This window comes from Corylus avellana, chromosome 8, assembly GCF_965113065.1.
Source record: "Corylus avellana chromosome 8, dhCorAvel1.hap1.2, whole genome shotgun sequence".
NCBI lineage: Eukaryota > Viridiplantae > Streptophyta > Magnoliopsida > Fagales > Betulaceae > Corylus > Corylus avellana.
This window is the reverse complement of record NC_142497.1, coordinates 5,089,885-5,112,699: the sequence shown is the minus strand read 5'-3', so window position 1 is coordinate 5,112,699 and position 22,815 is coordinate 5,089,885. Positions and strand designations below refer to the sequence as shown.

The 22,815-nt window shown below is 35.7% G+C and overlaps 2 protein-coding genes across 3 annotated transcripts; both read right to left on the bottom strand.

The window, feature by feature from the left end:
* Window positions 1-6,993: 6,993 nt before the first annotated feature.
* On the bottom strand, window positions 6,994-10,264 carry LOC148584009 (uncharacterized). The gene is given in 5 exon segments (XM_088518707.1): window positions 6,994-7,264; window positions 8,431-8,812; window positions 9,035-9,202; window positions 9,410-9,976; window positions 9,979-10,264. Coding segments are annotated over 5 exon segments (1,509 nt in total). The 5' UTR covers window positions 10,100-10,264.
* Window positions 10,265-13,388: 3,124 nt separating this feature from the next.
* Window positions 13,389-19,426, bottom strand: LOC132164644 (poly ADP-ribose polymerase 3). 2 transcript variants are annotated; one of them, XM_059575186.2, is made up of 17 exons: window positions 19,346-19,426; window positions 18,506-18,801; window positions 18,064-18,259; window positions 17,854-17,967; window positions 17,641-17,768; window positions 17,346-17,520; window positions 16,922-17,055; window positions 16,591-16,828; window positions 16,273-16,400; window positions 16,095-16,171; window positions 15,855-16,015; window positions 15,558-15,767; window positions 15,351-15,453; window positions 14,487-14,569; window positions 14,229-14,372; window positions 13,958-14,140; window positions 13,389-13,687 (listed from the first exon to the last, which is right to left on the bottom strand). In XM_059575186.2, exons 1-17 carry the CDS (start codon window positions 19,349-19,351, stop codon window positions 13,622-13,624), a joined length of 2,442 nt encoding a protein of 813 aa, XP_059431169.2. In that variant the 5' UTR covers window positions 19,352-19,426; the 3' UTR covers window positions 13,389-13,621. The 2 variants fall into 2 exon arrangements, with proteins under 2 accessions (XP_059431169.2, XP_088375407.1); XM_088519281.1 differs by lacking the exon at window positions 19,346-19,426 and having other exon boundaries at window positions 18,506-18,807.
* Between the last annotated feature and the right edge of the window lie 3,389 nt (window positions 19,427-22,815).

Genomic DNA, 22,815 nt, shown 5'->3' with positions numbered 1-22,815 from the left:
ACGAAAAAGGAGTCATTTGCAACTTAATTAATTGTAACTTGTAAGGGACTTTTAACCACTTAAACTCTCAAAGCTGCCTCTAAGGCCAGGTAAACTGAAGGTTAAATCCAAAATAAGACAAGAAATAAAAAAAACAAATATATATATATATATATATATATATATATATATATATATTTTGAGTGATGGAGATGAGAAATTCTATATTCCACGCCACCCTAGACTTTTATCCCCCTTTCATTTTTCAAAAGTTGATGTAGTGTGGTTTCCCAAACCAAAAAATCTATTTTCATGTACGTATTTAATGTTATGAAAGATCACGCCACATCAATCAATTTTTGGAGGATTGTATATAAAGGTAAAAGGGTAAAATATACAATTGATCAATTGATCGAGTCACCCCTTTGGCCAATATTTTATGTAGTATTCCCTTTTTAAATAAAACTATAGTTTAGGGATTGTGATAAGTCCTTCCGGGAGCTTGTACCTGTGAGTGACACTACTGTAGTCAAGAATAATTTAATTCAATATTTTTTCTATTTTATCAAAAGTCACTATTTTTAAATAGCTTTATATCAAATAATAGTTTAATTATGAAAATATTAGTGTATAGAATTTTGACTATAATTCAATCGATGTATTTTTTCCCATCTACAATCAAATATGGTTTAAATTAACCTAAAGTATACAAATTAATGTCGTTCCATAATTTATAAGAATTTAATTTCTTGTGTTATTAATTATATGATTTTTTTTTGTTTCCAAGCATGAATAGTATGATGATTTGCACTCAATGTTCTCCAATGATCTCTCATCACTTCACTTGTTCATTAAATGCTCATTACACTTCTACAAGTATATCATCAGACTTACTTAAGAGCTAAAAATCAAATTTTAGTTGTATAATATAATTCATGCAAAACTTTGTGACCCTAATCAAAAGATATTACTTAAAGAAGAAGTAATTAAGTTAATTGAAAACTACCATATCTCTTAATGAACGTGTCCCCGGCCAACCGCCGCCCCCACAAGTACCATTGGTTCTGAAGAGCTCTTTTTCAACTTTCTCATTTTTTTTTTTTTTTAAAAAAAAAAAAAAATTGGTTTGGCATAATTTGATTTAGAAAATTTATGTTCGTAAGGGTCCGTTTGAGATTGCGGTTTTCAATAAGTGTGATTTAAAAAAATTATGTATTAAAAATTGCTACTTTTTAAAATCGTAAAGACGTTTAGTAAAACATATTAAAAAGTATATATATATATATATATATATATATATATATATATATATATATATATATATATATATATATATGTTATGTACAATCATAATTTTTGTTTAACTTCCCGCCTTTTCAAATAAGCACCCTTAACATGTTTATAGAAATCGCAGATTGTTTTTTAATTTAATATTTTAAATTAAGCGTTTTTAAATTGCAATGCCAAATGTCTTACGTTTTGCAATATCTTTTAAAAACGCAAATTACTCTTGCGAAATCGCAATCCAAAATGCACCCTAAATTTTACGAATAGAGACCAAATGAGCTTATTAGAAACTAGAGAATGCACATGCATGGAGTTGATTAATAAAATTAAATTTTTTGTTTTTCAGAATAATCAAGTGATCCCTCAAGTTGATTAATAAAATTAAAATTATTGGAGTGAATTTTCTCAAGAGTGTTGTTTGAATTTAGATGTTTCAGTATTTATGCCATTGTATTAGTTGTTTGTTCTATTGATTAAATAAATGAGACATAAGAGATTATGCTGCTGAGGAATATCTTATAGACAATTAATTGGTATTAATTTTGATTTATTTGATCAATAGAACATGACTAAAGTGGAAGAATTTTTTTTTTTTAAAATGACACATGACTTGCACATGACCGTTGACCATCAATTTTAACCACTTTTACTGACGGAAGGGAGCTTTTTGTTCTAAGATAGTAGTTTGATGGGGTTAGTGTTAGGAAATTAATCCTATTTTTCAAGACCCGTGAGATGCGAAAAATAAGAAGAATGCGGAATAACAAAGATAAGCAATCACACATGACACAAAGATTTAAGTGGTTCGGCTTAACAAGCCTACATCCACTGGCGGAGATGACCCGGAGAAAATCTACTATCAAAAGATGGAGTACAAAAATAGTAGAGAGAAAATCACTCTGATTCCAAAGCCCCAATACACCCAAATCTCACTATCACACAAGAAAGATTATTCCCAAAATAGAATACAAAAGACAGATGTACAAACTCTTATTTTGCTGGAACGGATGGCGGCTGATCTCTATTTTCTTCTCTCACTCTGCAATACCCTTTTTTCTTCTAATCACTTGATTTTGGCTTCCCCAAAAACCACCAAGAAGAAAACACCGTTGCTGCCCTTGTACCTCCTCTTAAATTCTCTCTTTTTCTCCTCCCTTCGATGCTTCACGTTTTTGGCACACACGAATTCACCTTGTGCTTTGTTCCTTATATAGAAGCTTAACTCTCATTTGACATGTTGGTCTAGGACTTCTACTATAAGTCAAACAAGGAGTCCAATTACACATAGGAGAATGACTCCAAAACAAACTTGGACAAAAGTCTCCTAAACCCAAAAGGAGTAGAGAACTAGTGGGGCCCATGTGTGATGGGTGACAAGTCACACCTAACAATCTCCACCTTGACTTGAATCCCATCAAGTCTACCAAAAGGTGTCTCCTCCAGATGTCTCCGCCTCAGCCTCCAGGGGCAATCACACTCTACAAGTGTCCCTCAAGTCCAAGCGCCTCTTGAACTTGAGCGTAGGACTTGATTTAGACATAACACCATGCCTCCCTATTTGTCCCGTCGACTATACAGCTTTATCCGATGACTCTTTCTTCCTGTAGACCCATCTGCACCCTTTAGCCTTCTTTCCTTTGGGTAATTCTCCAGATTCCCAAGTTTTACCTCTCCGTAGTAACTCCACCTCTTTCAGTGTACTATTCTGAGTAGACGATGGATCTCCACTACAAGCCGTTAGAGCAAAAGAAACCATATCTTCAAAGCCATACCTCTTTGTTGCTTTTCGATCCTGTTTCTCTTTGCCTCTTGCTAAAGAATAAGACTCTTCCCGGTGCTGTAAGTTTCTTGAAGATTCTCTGTCATCACATTCATCCGTGAGTGAACACTGTTCATCAAACTCCACCTCCACGAATTGTTTCTCTTTCTGAACTGTACTTTCAGAAAGCTCATCTAAGTTAACAAACCCAGACTTCTTCGGTTCCTGCTCTGTAACTTCAGGTTCTAAACTTGACCCATCCTTGTACATAGCACACTCATTAAAAGTCACATTCCGACTTCTAATGATCTTCCGATTTTGATCATTCCAAAATCGATAACCGAAGGCCTCATCTCCATATCCAATGAAGAAACACTTACTAGATTTACCATCTAGTTTACTCATAGCATCAAACTCAACATGGACATACGAAGCACAACCAAAAACTTTCAAATGTGAAAAATTTACCTCTTTTCCACTCCAGACTTCTTCCGGTAGTCTATGGCTCAGGGGAACAGAAGACCCCCTATTCATCAGATATGCAGCAGTGCTCACTGCATCAGCCCAAAAAGTCTTTGGTAACCCAACATGCAACCTCATACTCCTAGCACGCTCATTGAGAGTTTTGTTCATGCACTTAGCCACGCCATTCTGCTGCGGCAATCTTGGGATAGTTTTCTCCATTCTAATCCCATTCACTGTGCAAAACTGTTTAAACCCCCTGTCTTCGTATTCTCCTCCATTGTCTGATCTCAAACGCTTGAGCTTCAAGCCCGTTTCAATCTCAACCATGGCCTTCCATTTTTTAAAAGTCTCAAATACATCAGATTTACTTTTCAAGAAATAAACCCATATCTTCCTGCTTGAGTCATCAATAAATGTGATGTAATACCGCGAGCCTCCAAGTGATGGCACTGGTGCAGGACCCCACAAATCCGTGTGTACCAGCTCCAGTTTTCCAAGCTTAGGTGCTTTGCCAACTTCCGTGAAACTCACCTTCTTCTGCTTCCCTAGGATGCAGTCTTCACACAAATCAGACTCAACTGACTTTAACCTCGGTAGTTTCCCTTTTAACAAAAGTACCTTCATCTCTTTCTCGCTCATGTGCCTAAGCCTTAGGTGCCATAGTTTTGAGTCAGCATCCGTATCTGCAACAGCAACTGTATCCTTGCTGTTTGTCGTTATATAGAGAGTACCCGTCTTATGACCACGAGCCAAAATCCTAGCTCCCTTGCTGACCTTCCACTTTCCACCGTGGAAATGAATTGAATACCCTTCCTCATCAAGTTGTCCCACTGAAATCAGATTCTTCTTCAGCTCCGGAACATGCCTGACCTTCTGTAGCTTCCATACCGAGTCACTGTGAACTCTAATGCGAACATCGCCTAAGCCCACAACATCCAGCGCTGTTCCGTCAGCCAAATACACCTTCCCAAAATCTCCACCAACATAGTTCTCAAGAATTTCACGGATCGCTGTCGTATGAAAAGATACTCCTGAGTCTAAGACCCAAGAATCAAGGGGACTGTCAACAGATAGAAGTAGGGCATCATATACTTCTTCTGTCACTACGTTTGCATAATCATTCTTAGTCTCCTTCCGCAGTTCCCTGCAATTCTTCTTGTAGTGGCCAGTCTTGCCACAGTTCCAACACTCAGGTTGTCGGCCGAATCTGAATTTGCTTCTCCCTTTTCTGGACTTTGATCTGCCTTGACCAGAGTTTCTATCTTGTCCTCTGCCCCGAGTCTCGAGGTTTAAAGCAGCACCAGAACAAGTGGCTTCACCCGCATCTTTTCTGCGAACCTCTTCACTGAGAATCAAATCCCTGACGTCTTCATAGCTCAGTTTACTCTTTCCTACAGAGTTACTCACAGCCATCCTCACTGCTTCCCAGCTATTTGGCAAAGATGCCAAGACAATCAACGCGCGAACCTCATCATCAAAATTAATTTCCACTGAGGATAATTGATTTGTGATGGTGTTGAACTCATTGAGATGATGTGCCACCGAAGCCCCTTCCGCCATCTTTAGGTTGAACAATTTCTTCATCAGATGCACCTTGTTGTTAGCCGACGGCTTCTCATACATGCTTGACAAAGCCGCCATTAGACCTGCTGCGGTCTTCTCCTTTACAACGTTGTGTGCAACTGATTTTGACAGTGATAACCTGATAACTGCTAGGGCTTTACGATCAAGCAGAGCCCACTCGCTATCATTCATGTCGTCAGGTTGTTCTTCCAAAAGAGGTTGATGAAGATCCTTCCCATAAAGAATATCTTCAATCTGTACCTTCCAAAACCCAAAATCTTTGCCGTCGAACTTCTCGATTCCCATCTTTCCTTCTTCACCTGCCATCGCTCCCACTTGAACCAACAACTTTGATACCAGTTGTTAGGAAATTAATCATATTTCCCAAGACCCGTGAGATGCGAAAAATAAGAAGAATGCGGAATAACAAAGATAAGCAATCACACACGACACAAAGATTTAAGTGGTTCGGCTTAACAAGCCTACATCCACTGGCGGAGACGATCCGGAGAAAATCCACTATCAAAAGATGGAGTACAAAAATAGTAGAGAGAAAATCACTCTGATTCCAAAGCCCCAATACACCCAAATCTCACTATCACACAAGAAAGATTATTCCCAAAATAGAATACAAAAGACAGATGTACAAACTCTTCTTTTGCTGGAACGGATGGCGGCTGATCTCTATTTTCTTCTCTCACTCTGCAATACCCTTTTTCTTCTAATCACTTGATTTTGGCTTCCCCAAAAACCACCAAGAAGAAAACACCGTTGCTGCCCTTGTACCTCCTCTTAAATTCTCTCTTTTTCTCCTCCCTTCGGTGCTTCACGTTTTTGACACACACGAATTCACCTTGTGCTTTATTCCTTATATAGAAGCTTAACTCTCATTTGACATGTTGGTCTAGGACTTCTACTATAAGTCAAACAAGGAGTCCAATTACACATAGGAGAATGACTCCAAAACAAACTTGGACAAAAGTCTCCTAAACCCAAAATGAGTAGAGAACTAGTGGGGCCCACGTGTGATGGGTGGCAAGTCACACCTAACAGTTAGGTATCACAGTTAATGATTTAGGAGAAAAAAGTGTCAAGAGGTTATAGTTCATGCATACATCCACTAAACAAATTAACCCCAAAATCAAAATATTACGTTCACACTCCAATCTTTACGGCGCTACATACGTGATACGCCACAGACAACATATATAATTAATTAAGACAAAACAAACAAACTTTATTTTTCCAGTTTCAAACGAAACCTTAATTAAAGACATGCATGCATGCATGAAATACCTTGGTCTCTAGTTGCAAAAGATGATCTTCAGCTCACGTAGCCATTCGCAGCTGTGTAGAGTAGATGGCTTATATTCTTGCGTATCATTCGTAAGCGCGTTAGGGCACGCGCTCTCGAAGAACTTTGAGTTCCACGAAGGCACTAGCTTCACACCACGATGGTGCGGTACCCGACCAATTGTAAGATTATAGTATGCCACGACCGGCCAGGAATTTTCACCTGGTGCCCCGCGCTTGAACTTTTCGGGACACGTTTGGAGCAGATCGGCGGTACAGTCAGCTGTGGGGCAAGAGAAGTGTTTGATACCTTTGCCCCCGTGAGCGGTCAAGGTGATGGGCAAGTTAAAACCATGGACTAGGTTGACATCGTAGAAGGAGGGGGACGGTTTACCGAAACCTTGGAGCTGAGCCAGCGTGGCAGGGGTGGAGATAATATTTTCGCGGCTGCAGTCGGGCTGGAGGCCACAGTCGCCGATGGCGCAAGATAAGTATTCGGTTCCATTGATAGTGATGCTAGTGCACCCTGTGTGCAGGGCCGGCTCAACATATTTTGGGGCATTAGGCAAAACTTTGAAATTGGGCCTAAATTTTTTTTTTTTTTTTTTTTAATAGTAACACACACACACACACACACACATATATATTTATTTAAAAATTATTCTACTCGCTTTTTGAGATGCAAAATTTCTGATTAAATTTTTATATTCAAGATTTTCTAATATCTTTTTTTCAATTGATAATATGGCTAAGCCATTTAATCTCTCTTGTGACATTGTTGATCTTAGGTAGGATTTTATCAATTTTAATTTTGAAAAACTTCTTTCTGCAGAAGCAACTGTAACAGGTATTGTCAATAAAATTCTATAAGCGATACATGCATTTGGAAAAGAATCAAGTCTTTTTATATAATTTAGGGGAAACTTCACTTAGGACCCCCAAACTTCCACCCGTTTTGAAATACCCCCCCTGAACTTCAAAATCTCTCAATTTAGTCCCCTGAACTTTCAATTGCTATCAATTTGGACCCTTTTAACTTTTTATACCCATTTTACCCTCGACTAAAACTACGCCGTTTTGGACTTAAAGAAAACTACGTCGTTTTTACTCCAAAACTACACCGTTTTGAGCTTCAGAACTACATCACCACCCAACCCAAAACGACGTCGTTTTGGTCATTAATATTAAAAAAATAATAATAAATAAAATAATTTTAAAAAAAATAATTAAAAAAAAAAAGAAAAAAAAAAAGAAAAAGAAATCGGGGGTGGCTGAAGCCACCCCCTTGGCCAAAATGGGGTGGCCGGACCACCCCATTTTTGGCCAAGGGGGTCGCTCAGCCACCCCTGGCTGGTCTGGGGGTGGCCGGACCACCCTTTTGGCCATGGGGGTGGTCCGGCCACCCCCAAAAGGCCGAAAAAAAAACGCGGGGTGGGGGGGGGGGGGGGGATCGTGGGGGTGGCCGGACCACCCCCAAGGGGTTGGGGGTGGTTTCGGCCACCCCATACGGCCGGTATGGGGTGGCCGAAACCACCCCAGCCCCTTGGGGGTGGTCCGGCCACCCCCAAAGCACTCCAATCCCCTTTTCTTTTTTTTTTTTTTGGGCCACGGGGGTGGCCGAACCACCCCCTTGGCCATGGGGGTGGTCGAACCACCCCCAGATCGGCCAGGGGGTGGCTCCAGCCACCCCCTTGGCCAAAAATGGGGTGGTCCGGCCACCCCATTTTGGCCAAGGGGGTGGCTTCAGCCACCCCCGATTTCTTTTTCTTTTTTTTTTTTTTTAAATTTATTTATTTTGCTTTTCTTTTTTAAAAAATAAAAAATAAAAAAAATTAATGCATAAAACGACGTCGTTTTGGGTTGGGTAGGTGTTGTAATTTTAGGACACAAAACGACGTAGTTTTGGGGAAGGGTAAAATGGGTATAAAACATCCAAAACGACGTAGTTTAATGTTACAAGGGTCCAAATTGATAGCAATTGAAAGTTCAGGGGACTAAATTGAGAGATTTTGAAGTTCAGGGGGGGTATTTCAAAACGGGTGGAAGTTTGGGGGGCCTTAGTGAAGTTTCCCCTATAATTTAATATGTCAATTGGAGCACTTTCTTCTATTTGTAAAATTTCTTTTAAAACTTTTAGTTCTGAAAATAAATCTAAACCATCAAGATCATGTTTTAGGAAAGATTCTAGATTAAGACATTTATTTTGCAAACTATCATCATCTAGTGATTTTAATTTCTTAAAATTAAATAAAAAACCAAAAATATTTTTGTATATTTGAAATTGTTCAAACCTACTTTGAATTGAAGAAATAGCTTGATCTACTATATATAAGAAGTAATCAATTCTAAAAGATTCTTCAGCAGTTTGTGTTGTCTCGTCATTAGCATTCTCATCAAACTGTTTCTTTCTACGAATTACACGTTTTTCACGAAAAACATGTTCTATTTCCATTATGGTTGCAATCTCTTTAGAAGAAATCATAGCTGATGTAAATCCAGTTTCTCTATAAGTTTTAAAATAGGAAATAAGACCTTCTAATTGATCTATAGCAACATCAATATGCATGTCTTTCGATTGTAAATTTTTACTAACAGTATTAACAGCAAATAAAATATCATACCAAATAGTCATACTCAATAAGAATTCAAAACTTTCAATCTCATAGGTTGCTAAACAATTAGCTTCACTTTTTGTTTTAGGATCTTCATTTGTTTTTGCTAATTGTAGCAAAGCCTCTCTTATTTGTGAAGTTTGAAATTTTATTGCTTTTATACTTTCAATCCGACTTTCCCAACGTGTTTGTGATAATGGCTTAAGAGTTAAACTTGGCACATTATCTAGTAATATTTTCCATCGTTTTGTAGATGACGAAAACAAAGTATATATACATTGTACAATTCCAAAAAAAAATATAGCTTTAGGGCATGAATTAGCAATATCACATAGTACAAGATTAAGCCTATGACAACCACAAGGAGTGTAAAATGCTTTAGGATTTATATCTAGTAGTCTTTTTTGCACCCCTCGTTCTTTTCCCTTCATATTAGATCAATTATCATAGCCTTGTCCTCGTATATCACTAATGTTAAGTTCAAATTTTTTGATTAACCCAATCATTTCAATAAAAAGACCTTCTCCAGTAGTTTCATCTACTGTTATAAATTCTACAAAATGTTCTTCTACTTTTATTGGATTTTCTGAAATATTAACACATCTTAGAATGAGAGACATTTGTTCTTGATGACTTGCATCTGGGGTACAATCAAGTATAATTGAAAAATATTTTGCTTCTCTAACTTTTTCAATAATACTCCCTTTTACTTCTGTTGCTAACAAATGTATCAATTCATTTTGTATATTATGTCCAAGATAATGATTATGAATTTCCTCATCTTTAATACGACGAATATGCTCTTGCATTACTGGGTCAAATTCTGCAATCATTTCAATTAAACTTAAAAAATTTCCATTATTTTCTTGGTAAATTTTTTCATTTTGTCCTCTAAATGCCAAATTATTCTTACCAAGATTCTTTACTACAGCAATAATTCTCAATAATACTTTTTTCCAATGATCTTTCTCTTTATTAATTTGTTCTTGGACATTTTTATCAATTGTTTATTTTTTAACAATCTCATTTCTAAATCAATCCAATCATTCATGTTAGTAATATGTTCATTGGTTGTTTCATGACTTTTTAGTTTAGCACTAAGATTTTTCCAGTCATTAGTCCCTTCATTAGCTAGTTGCATTCTATTAGGTTTTGAATTAAACAACTTGCAACAAAAACAAAATACTCTATCTACATCTTTTGAATAGACTAGCCATTTTCTATTATGTTGCTCCCCATTTGATAATTTTCGTATATAATATGTATTAGAAAAATGCCTAGAGTTCTCATCTTTAGGAAAATCTATAGTATTGTATCTTATTGGACCATTTTCTACTAACAAATCCCTTAATTTTGCATCAATATTTTTTCATTGGCCAGGGTCATAAATATTTGTAGCAATAGATTTAGATATATCAATAACATTTTCATTATCTTCTAATTCTTTTTGAAGAGTTTCTTGTTCATTTATGAGTTTTTCACCTAAATTATCCTCAATATTTTGTTTATTGTTAATAACAAATTTATTTAGAGCTCCTCTTTGAGATTCAATCAATTTATCTATTTTTCTTTTTCTTTTTTTAAGTTTTTCATATCCAGATGCATATTTTCTAGTAGACATGTTTAATTAAGAATACTAACAAATTAAACAAACACGATTTATCAAAAATAAATTATGACTATAATAAAATAAATGACAAAAATAGAACAATAAAACCTGATTTGGCAAAGGAATTATGAAGCAGTTCTTGAAGATAGGACAAAAGACTTAGTCACTCGGAGTCGGAGAGGAAGAGAAAATGATGAGATAGGTAGAGAAGAAAAACTCAGAAAAGAGCAAGCAAAGAGGAGAGGTAAAGTGGCAAATATAGAGACTGATATTTAAAATGCCCATGGTGACAGCAGTTTATATTTTTGGCTTTTGGCTTTTCCTATATGGCTAAATAATAAATAAAAAATAAATAATAATATTTTATTTCTTCTAACGTTAATATTTTCATCAAAAACAAAAATTTCTAGAGAGAGGCCAATGGCCATGATGATGAATGAATGAGGTAGGCATGTATAGGGTACTGTAGCGTTAGGGTACTGTAGCGTCAGATCTAGGGAATTGGCCTTAATGATGTCAAAGGCTTTAATGTTTTGTCTTTTTTTAATTTATTTTTTGAATTATTTTTAAAATTTATAATAGACTTATTAATTGAGGTCTTATTAAATTGAGGCCTTAAATTTTGATAAAAAAATTTTTAGGCCCTATTAAAAAAAATTTGGGCCTTCAATTTTTTTTTTTTGGTCCAAAATAATTTTTTTTTAACTCAAAAATTTTTTTTTGGACCTTATTAAATTGGGGGCCCTAGGCGAGGGCCTAACTCGCCTAGGGCCTGAGCCGGCCCTGCCTGTGCGTGCCCAGATTTGTCCATACCAGGAGTTTTTGAGGTTGGGAAAAGGAAAAGCGGGGAAGGAAACGTTGGCCAGGGTGTCAAGTGTGAAGGCGCCGATGCCGTGCATGAGGGCGGCGTGGCCCGAGAGCGGCTGGATGGCTGGCCAGATAGTGAAGGGGCATTTATTGACTAGGGTTAACAGGACCTTGGCGAGGCTGTGGAGAGGGTGCACATGCACAGGACAAGGAATGTGGTTGTTAAGAGGAGATTAGTGGAAACCATTTTCATTTTGTGAGATCGATCGAGTAGTTGGAGTAAGTGTGAGAAGAAAGTGCATGTAGGGTTTGTATATATATAGGGTTTTATTAGCCAATAAATAATTGGTTTTTATGAGAATTGGCTCCCAATTAAAAATAAAAAATAAAAGCATGGGTAATTATGATGGAATTTTTATGCCTCAAACCAGTAAAAGTTGCAGTCTACTGGTTGCCTGACGTGAGTAAAAGAGGCAACCAATAAGTGAAGTAATGCTATAAGTTTCTCTTATATCCCTCTAAGAATGCGAGGATTGACGTTGAAAAAAAAAAAAAATAGAAGTTGAATATACTAAATTGAGAGATTTTAAATTTTGAAATAGTATTTTTTTTTAAAAAAAAATATAAGTTGAATATACTGAATTTTCGTTAGTTAAGAGAAATTTTTTCTAAGAATTAACATATAGATGAATTCTTACCAGTTTGAAAGAATTTTAGTAAAAAATTATTTTTAAATTACATAATAAGTCCTTCCGGGAGCTTGTACCTGTGAGTGACATTACTTTAATCTTCAATCTTTTTCCTATTTTGTCAAAAATCACTATTTTTAAATAGCTTTATATCAAATAATAGTTTGACAAAGTTTTCCTCCAAATGAATTTCCTTCGACCTAATCTATAAAAATGACATGTGCCCATTTTTTTTAATAGCATGTAAAATGCACACGAGTTTTTAGTAAAATTTATTCCAATTTTGCCCCTACTATTAAAAAACTTGTGCATCTCACATGATCAAATGACACATGTCATTTTTATAAACTGAGTTGAAGGAAATTCCAAAATATGGTTTAAATTAACAAGTAAACAAATGTGTCTCCATAATTACAAGAATTAACTTGTGTTATTATATGATTTTTATTTTCTATGGACTTTGATCATTTTTCTTTCCAAACATGAATAGTTAATATAATGATTTACACTCAATGTTCTCCAATAATCTCTAATCACTTGTTCATTAAATGCTCATTACACTTCCACAAGAATATCATCAAACTTAATTAAGCTAAAATCAAACTTTAGTTGTATAATAATTCATGAAAACTTTGTGACCCCATTCAAAAGACATTACTTGAACAAGAAGTAAGTTAATTGAAAACTACCATATGGATTTGTCCCCAGCAACACCCCCAGAACCATTGGAAGAGCTCTTTTTCAACTTTTTTATGTTTTTTTATTATTATTATTATTATTTTTTAAAAAATATTATTATTATTATTTTTTTAAATATTATTATTTTTTTTTTTCGGTTTGGCATAATTTAATTTACAAAATTTACAGGGACAAAATTAATAAGCTTAATTATTATAAACTAGAGAAGGCACATGAAGTTGATTATATAATATTACAATTGAAAACTTGGGGAGATAAGTAAAAAGGGGAGGTACCCGAGAAATTTTTTCATTTTTCATTTTTCATTTTCGGTTATGTAGTTGTAAAAATAGGTAAATTTTTTTTTTTGAAATCAGTGAATAAATTAATAGATCGAGGCTGCATTTGTTTTAACTTTCAGAAGATTAATCAATTACTAATTGCATCTTTTTGAAGGACTAATCCCCTAAAAATGGTCATATCTATATATATCAAAATTGCTATTCCCACCATATGGGCCGAGAAATACTATGTTATGCATGAGAAAACGAAATTATATTAACAGGGATGAGAAATAAAAAGCCAAAATGAAAATAATATGTTAGGAATTAAGTAAATGATATTCGTCATGCTGCTGACAATACATACCATGCATGAATATAGCCAGAATTTTTGTTTCATAATTAGCATATATAGCCAAAACAAGCTGTTGGGAGTATATATATATATATATATATATAGATAGCATAAGAGAAAAAGCTTCATACAAAAGCTTTCCCATACAAAAGCTTCATCCTTAAAAAAGTTGGCAACAGAAGAGAAAAAGAGCTAAACAGAACCCTTTGCTCTTTACAGGCAACAGCTTCCCTTTACCTGTCCTTTACTCCTCTGTGTCCACCATTCCCTTCCCTTCATACTTCACCCCAACCAAAAACCTTATGCTCACCTGCACCAACACAAGTTACAGGTCATCTTCCTAACATGGTAGGAAACAAAAGATAAAGTTGTGGGTTCGAACTTTGTTTCCGTTATTTACCATATTTCGCTTGACGGACTCACTTGTTGAGAGCGATTTTGAGCTCAAATGTGAGGAAGTGTGTGAATAAAATTTAAATGATTAAGTCTACCATCTCCTATCAGAGTAAGCTTTCGGGATAAAATCGCTAAATGGTATTCTGTTTTCGATCAAACCAAAGCGATTAGTTGGTTATAATACCTGTTTAGGATCATAAACAGCATACTCATTGTATTCAAGAGGGCTATCTTTGTGGTCTGAGGGGAGCAAGCGACCGCAAGGAACTTTGATACCATCTTTCCAAACAAAGTGTTCTGATTCATCAGTCTTCTTTCGACCCCATCCCTTCACCCCAAGCTTCTTTTCTTCCAAGGACTTCGTATCCTGCCTCATTGAGTTAAAACAAAGATGAAGCTTATAAACGACTATGTCACACAACACTTGATGCACGCTTTTAACCAAGTTTACGAACCTCGGGTGTACACTTTGACTCAGTAACTTGATCTCCTAGAGAAGCAATTGCCAGGAGCAGGAACCCTTCTGGCCTGTCCACTGCAGTAAATCCATATCTCGCAGCTTCTGCTGCAGCATCAGAACCAACAATTGCCCTGCCAAACTGTTTTAACAAAAACCATAAGGTTTACAAGATTTTGAACTATATCTACAGAGATTGCGGCTGAAAATCAAGTGGCATGCAATTGCATTTTGATTGAATCACTCTAATATATACCATATAACCTGGGACCGGGAGTTGGCATATAGATGGTAGGAACCCTTTATGCAAGTGTCTCAATATATTTGAGCTGCATGTACCTGCAAGGAAATATATAGGTATACAACTTGGAATAATCATCCCCAAAACCTGTTGGAAATATTATAGAAATGATAGGGAAAATATGAAGGCAAAATTAAATCAGGACTTTGACATCTTTAAAACGTATTTTGTCTCCTTTCTAAGTTTTAAGGAATTTGGCAAAGTAGTTCCCACGATACAACGAATCTCAAATGTTACTCTAGAATAGCGCTTTCTAAAGTAACAAGAAACACCAAAAAATTGTAGGAGAAAGAAGAAAATTGGAGAGCTAGACAGAAAGCTCTCATCTCCATCACCCAATTTATTGCCAAGTGAAGAGGATTCCTTATAAACAACTTGACATTTGTTGGGGTTATCCCACATCGATTGTGGAAAGGGCTGGTGGTCACTTTATAAGTGTGAGAGAAAGCCTCACCTCTTGAGCTAGCTTTTAGGGTTGAGATAGGCCCAAGACCACCCAACACTGGTATCAGAGCCCAGATTTACCAACAAGTCTCGGCCCAACAGTCCACGGGAGAAACGGGTTGTCGTTGCTCCGACCTAGGCCCGATGTGTGAGGGGGAGATTTAGGGAAAGCCTCACCTCTTGAGCTAACTTTTGGGGTTAAGATAGGTCCAAGACCACCCAACAACATCTTTGTATCTAGCCAATGTGAGAAACTTTTATTCTTAACACTTAAATTTTTTTATTTTTCCTCCAAAATTTTTTATTTTAAATAAATCTAACAAAACCTGCAAGAGAAGACAATATTGTAGAATGAAACAAGAATGAGCTTCTTACCACACCATAAAAGGACTTTGTTTGGTAACTTCTTTATTTCATCATAAGAAGGGTGTGCATTTGATTCCACAGAAAATATGTTATCAACGGTCACATCATATTCCTGAAAAGCATAGACGTTCAGAATTTCTACCAACAGATCATAATCCATGGATAATTAGTTGTAACGAGAGATTAATTCAAATCAAATTTGCATATACAACTCACAGTATCTCCAACTTTGTAAGGTTCATAAGTTCTCTCCAGATAGTTTAGGATCATCTTGTAGTCATCAGACTCTTTATCCACCGGGGAAATCGAGCATCCCAGTTTCTCGTATCGATCAGACAAAGGGTCATCATTGGTGGTGCCACTCATGTCTCCTATAAGGTGTGAAGCCACAGTTATGTCTCGAACAGTCTCTAGTACAGCTGCAGCCTAAAGATTTGGTAGCCAAGTGTTAAAAGATATCCAAGGATTTTAATGTACACAAAACGTGAGAAAATAATGATGTCTCTCACTTACATGATCTGCAATTTCTTGGAAGTCCCTGAAAATGAAAGGCCTAGTGGAGTGCATCAGAGTAAACCATCTTTGGCTATAATCTGACCAAACAGCCTCTGCCTTCTGCCCTGTCTCTTTCATTGATTCCACCTTTTCAATGAACTGTAGGAGAATCTCCTCACCTGAACATATATACTAATTGTCAATCATTTTATAAAGTGGAGAGGATAGAATGAGAGAAGAAGAGAATGAGGTTTATACATCTTTTCAAGTGAAAAGTAGTGACCATCCCTATTGGTAGATCAGGGGAATCATGTCCCATCTCCATCAAAGCATACCTAAGTTGGAATTAGAAAATTTTCAAACCCCAATCGACACCAAAAAAAAAAAAAAGATTGAGAATAGATAATGGAGAATCTGCAGATTATGTTATATATACTTGTATATCTCTTGACTGCACAAGACCTTCATGAAATTGGCAACCAAAGGCTCAAGTTTGCTGTGTGCAACTGCAACTCCCAACTGCCGAAGAGCAAGACCTCCATGCCTAACTTCGACTCCATCATCCTACCCAATGTCAAAGTGTTCGAACATAAACTAAATAATTAAATTCATCAATTCCTGTTAGCTTAAGTGTAATTTAACATTATATCAGAGCAGAAGTCCTAAGTTCGAACCCTGTCTCCGTTATTCACCTCATTCTATTAGCTCTATCTGTGCTTAATTAACAATTAAGGGAAGAAGCAACTTGCTGTACCATGTCTATGGGATAGAACTTCAGTGGCTTCTTCTGAAACTTTTTCTCTCTTTCCCAGGGCTCAAGTTCATTACCAGTTATTTCCTCAAAGAGCCTCACAAACTCTTTCACAGCATTGTCCTCGTTTTCACACTCTTCGAGCCTCTCCTCTGCATTTGGATCATCACCCACTCTCCCTTTCTTATAGTACAGATGCAAGCTGCCCTCTGGTACCGTGATCAGCTGCATGACACAATATCTGCATGCACCAAGTAAAAGAAAATATTCAGTGCAAAAGGTCATGAAAAGGCCAATCCAAAGCAGCATAATCAGGGGTTTAATTCAACGTTACTGATTCAGTCCTCGCCCCATGTCGCAAAGAGAGAAGGCACAGTTATACAGAATCCCATCTCTTTCAAAGATCTTTCCACCTTGCTCCTGCAATTTAGTATCCTTGTACACTCCTCTCTTGCCAAAGAGCTTTACCTGTACCCACAGAGCAAGTTATTAGCACAAAAGTATATCCGCTTATAGACAAGGATCCTCTTCATTTCAAATGAAACGCGCAATACCAATTGATAGTCAGAAGTTATAAAATTAGGAAATCTAACCATCTAACTGTGTAGATGATTTCATGTTATTTAAATTTTCTAAAAGTCGTGCCAACATTTGACTTCATATACACAGTTAAATGCATGATTTCATTTGGACCAGAGAAAATCCTGTTCTGTCTGGTTAATGAAAATAAGACATATAAATGTATTATGTATATATACTTCTGCTGAGAGTGATTCAAGTGCCTCGTCACTAGGATCTTGTTTATCCCATGGAATTCCTTTCCCCCCTACAGAAAGATCGCTAACAATATCATAAGCTTCAAGGGGCTGTGCTTCTTTTTTCTGAATGCTATCTACTAACCAAGCTTCGCTCACTACACGAATGCCTCTCTCCCTGCAAAATATTGCAATCCCAATTGATATTTCTTGTCGAAATTCATACCCAATTGGCCATTTGTCTTGTTTTTATGAAGATCATGGAATTTGCATTGGTGCAATTAATCTCTATACTCACATTGCTTCCACAAGTTTAGATGAGCCGCCGCGCTCTCTCTCAGCCGGAGAAGCAACCAGACAAGTTGCACCAGTGACAGAGTTGGCAACTTTCCCTCCATGTTTTTCAATCTCTTTTCTCCAATAATCCTGCAATATACACAACCAGCAATATATATGTATTCTAGATTAGTACTAAATTCCTGGCTGTCGTACGTAGAAGTGTGCAACATACATGTGTCCGAGAAAGACGGCCCATTAGAGAAATCATCATTCCTTTAAAAGGTTTATCTGTCGTCCCTAGAGTCCTTTGAGGCCGGCAGCTTGGATCCTGATACTTCTTTATCAACTATTCCCCAAAAAAAAAAAAGAGGCTCAATATAAAAACAGAAATGGTGAATTCATTCATTTAGTTAATTAATTTTCGAATATAAGAGAAAAATACGTCTGAAACAGGGGAGTTGAGAACAGAATCTGGTAATTTCGTTGGTTCTTGTTTCCTTGGTGGGTCCTTTGTGCTGAAGGTGCAAGAAGACCACTCACTATAAAACCCTCTGCAGGAATAGCGTGTTCCGGTGTACTCCAAATTGCCGTTGCAAACTGGGCATTTCTCCAGTGGCCCAAAAAACAGCAGATCTTGACTGTTCACAATTCAATTTAATCCTACTATTTAGTAGACTGTTACACGAATACGACTTAATTGGGATGAAGTTAAATGATGGTGATAATTTTTACGTTCACGTCATCTCAGTTATCAGTATAATAGTCTGCAACTTCTTCAAAGTGCATGAAATTTCAAAATAAAAAATTAAAAAAAAAACTCGCTCAAACAATTGAAAATGGCTAATGCTTTGGGATGAGTATGTGGAAGGGGGAGTGAAACAAACCATTTAGAGAGAATAGAAGAATCAGAACCGGAGGTATCTTGGCCATTAGCTTCCAAAATTTCCCGCATTTGTTGGATGGAGAGGTGCTCTGTAATGGCTTTAGAGAACTCTTCAAACTCCGCAGCTATGTCGGCTGAAGATTTGCCGTTAGGCTGGTCAACGTTGTCATTTTCAGTCGACTTGGGCTTTTTAGGAGATTGCACTGCCTCATGTTCGTTGCTCTCTGCCTTTTGCTTCCTTGTCATCGCCTTTTCTTCCTCCCCAGATGTGCGAGCATGAGATCTTGTCTCATGAACCTTCATTAATTTTTTCAAAACATCATATGTTATTTAACACAACACAACCACATATTTTTGTAGGTTAGAAATTGATGAGATTTGTTTGGCTACATGTTTCGGTTATTTGTAAGGTGTAATTAAGCCATAGTTCAATATATATATATATATATTGATATATTGTAAATTGTTATATCTTTCATTTTTACATGTCCTTTTAACACTAAAAATCATCCTTAATTTTTAATTTTTCATTTGTTAGGGTCCTTGTTGATTAAAAAAGATGACTAAATTTCACTACCAATTGTATGAGAGTCATATAGCGACTCTAAGTTAAATAAAATGAATTGACAGAATTAACGTTCATAGCTATGTTAAGCCACATCCTAAAAGTTAAGCTAAAACAAAAAATAAATTTAATACGTTTATTTGAGATAACATGCAGAAATGAAGAGGAGAGCAAGGATTAAGAAGATGTGTGTAATATAGGTATGGAGAAGAAGAAAGAACACTCTTGGTAGTGCTTGGAAGGTGAAATAGTTTTGACATAATAGAGAGAACGAACCTTCATATTTGTGTTTGCAGAAGAACAGTGAAGAAAACGATCGAAGGTGCTTCCAAATGTAGCAGAAACAAAAGGTTTAATGATGCGACATAGTTGTGGCACATAAGCAGAGGGGGGTCTTTTTACACGACCAGAGACGATGCCCCAAAGCGACACGTACATGGTTTTACTGCAGCAGCTAAGGCTCCTCTGTCGTTCCCATAAATCTCCATGTGTGTCTCAGGCATCATGTGTAGGACACGTGTCCAAAATGGTAGTTTTTCGCAGCCTAGCTAAGACATTGACAGGTGGTGTTCTTATATACTCACTCGTATGATTGAAGTTTTCAGGCTTTTTCTTTGAATCTTTTCTTCACTCGGCATATGCATGCACCTTCTTCTCAGAGCTTGCGAAGGAGAGAAATGATTGGCTGTGACGATGTGGACATGTTAACTGATCAAAACCCGGTGGATGGTGATGGAGCTGTGGTGGATTAATGGGTGCTGCTTGTCTTTTATAGAGTATTTTTGACCTTTCATTTTTTTTCACATTTAATTTTTTTTTTTTTTTTTTTTTTTTTTTTTAGTGTTTGATTGCCTGAAATTTTGGTAAATATGAAAATATTTTTAGTTGATCAAGAAAAAATAAAAATAAAAAACTTTCACGAGTCTATATAAACTATTTTACGACGTTGTTCTTCAATACTTTCGGCTGCAGACAAACAATTGTAAGAGGGCTTAGCTTACGTGTTCAAAGCAAATCTTAAATTGTCTGAACACGTGCCAAGTAAGTCTTATAAAGGGCCCTCACACAATTGTCTGCATAAAAGTAACATAATCCAATGCTTATTATTAAACTAGTTGGAAGTTTGGTCATTTTGTTCTACAAATTAATCATAATTTCAATGAAATCAGCAAAGAATAAAGTTATATGACAGAATGATTTCATTGTCTTCTTAATTTTCACCTGAAAGGATATTGTTTCGGACTTTGACAAAATATGTATTGAGAGATCTGAAGACAATGCAAAATAGTTGTTTTGAATTAAGTTAATGTATTATTTATTTTCCTAATTTTCATATGTTACATATTTATTATGTAACTCTCATGATTCTCGTAAGTTACATATTGATTATGTAACTCTTCTAATTCTCATAAGTTATATATTGATTATGTAACTCACTTAATTCTCATAGGTTAGAAATTGATTATGTACTTATTGTATTCCTCGCTTCATTCAATTATAAATAAGTCATTTTATTGTACAATTTCTATCAAGTGAAAGAATGATGTAGTCAAGAAAAAGCTTTGACGTGTAGATATAAGCTATAGGCCGAATCATCTTAATCTATATCTTTGTTCCTTGTTTTTTCCCTTTATATTTTTATATATACTTTAACAACATGTAAGGCTTAATTTATTTATTTATTTTGCTCGGATATATCCCTATTTCAGTAACCTCTTCCGTTTTTAATTTTTTTCTAAAAAAAAAAAAAAAAAAGAAAAAAAAAAGTCTAGCAAGAAATTAAAACCAATAAACCCTTGACGTGGAAATTTAGATGCCGATCGAGGCCGACAATGATACAGCAGTCGGCCCTTTCCCTGCTCCGGTTTGGGCCCAGAGTGGGAATCCGAATGTGACAGCACTTTGTGTCAGTAATTTTATTCGGTGGGTACAAATACAATCAAATTTTAAAACATTTTCTATTTTTTAATACTAATTTATCCAAAAAAAAAAAAAAAAAGAATCAAAATCTCTCTGAGAATAATTTTCGAATCTAAAATAAAATAAAAAATCAGAGTTAATATCAAATATATACAAATCACCAAACAATTGTATTATTATTTTCATAATTAAAATTATAACATTTCAAAAACCATTATGCTAGTCTTTAAAACTTTGAAAAAGATACTTATTTAATGCATGGAAGAATTTTTTTAAATTCCACCTATATATATTCTCAATTTAGTAGGTGCAATTCTAATAATATAACTAGATTTTTTGCAATTATAAATCAACACCATTTATTTATTCCTTTTCTTTTCCTTTTTTCCTTGAGCAACACCTTTGTGTTTTCAAATTATGGAGCGTCTCCCATGCGGCTTTATAAGGAATACTTTAGTTTTCTTATAATCCTTCCAAATGTGATGCGGTTTTTAAAATTACCGATAGATTAAAATTCAATAATGATCATCTCAAATTTAATAATTGCACTCGAGCGTACTGTAGCTATAGTAACTTGCTATAGTAACATGCTACAATAACTTTGCTATAGTACTTGAAATGCATTTTGAGCCCAAAATCAATAATTTTCTTGTATCTTTATTAAACAACTGAAAACACAAAAACAAAACAAAATCAAACAAATAATAACGCTAAGGAATTAACATATGCAAATTATGTAACATCTCTGCTCCAAGTGGTATGATATATATCCATGCTCCAAGTGTTATGATATTGTCCGCTTTGGGCCAAGCCCGCACAGTTTTATTATTGGGTTTATCCCCAAAAGGCCTTATACCATTTAGAGAAAGTATATTTTATATAAACACATCATCTTTTCCATGCCCAGGCAATGTGGGACGTCACAAATTAAGGGGCCTGAATGTGCAACATTCGGCGATTATTAATGGTGATTTTAAAAGTCACATCACATTTGGGAGAACTAATCTATAGCAGTGACCTCATGTTTAAATCGTTCGGCTAGAAACCTAATGATTTTTTTTTCACTACCACAGATTCAGGAATTTTCTCACTTATATAGGTTGAAACTTAAGTTCGCAGTGACCTCATGTTAACATAGAACTCATAAAAAGATTAAAACCATCCCTTTTCGTTCTGATTTCTTCAAATTTACAAGTCAACAATAGTAGTCCCTTCATATCTACGTAACTTGTAAAATTTCTGATGCCTCATTAGCAATTTCACACCGAAAATTCGTTTAAATTCTTTGGGTGTGGAAACCACTAAGAATATGGCATTCAACCACTTGTTGTTCCAATTGCAAGCATTTTAAGTCTTCGTTAACTCACAAGTCTATATTGGTAGTGGTTATGCTTTCATGTGTATTTTCCAATATGCATAGTTGTTTCCATCCACGCAAAACCATGAAGTCAAATATTGTGACTGAAGATTAATACCAACAAAAGTGAACCTCTCTTTGATATTAATTGAAATTCGCCAAATGATCCCAAATAACACCTAGAAGGGGTGAAAAGGTATTTTCCAATAATTCCAACCGACACAAATATAACAAGCACGCAATATAAATAAAATTAAATAAAGCATTAAAAAGATTAAGCAAAGCGATTTAATTTGGTGACAAAGTTAAAACATTTTAAAGTTTCTTCACAATTAAAATCACTCTGCGGCCATCAAACTCAGAAAAACAATCCACTTATAATACTTACAGAACTTTTATAGTAAAAACCTAACTTGTACGTGCCAAATAAACAACAAGTTTGTCTTTTACTATAGTAACTCTAGAACTC

Coding starts and splice junctions, on each gene's coding strand:
- LOC132164644 (XM_059575186.2), bottom strand. Junction 18,260..18,505: donor TCTTCTATTCTCTCTAAATG/GTTTGTTTCACT, acceptor AATTGTGAACAG/TCAAGATCTGCTGTTTTTTG. Junction 16,829..16,921: donor ATGGGGCGAGGACTGAATCA/GTAACGTTGAAT, acceptor TGGTGCATGCAG/ATATTGTGTCATGCAGCTGA.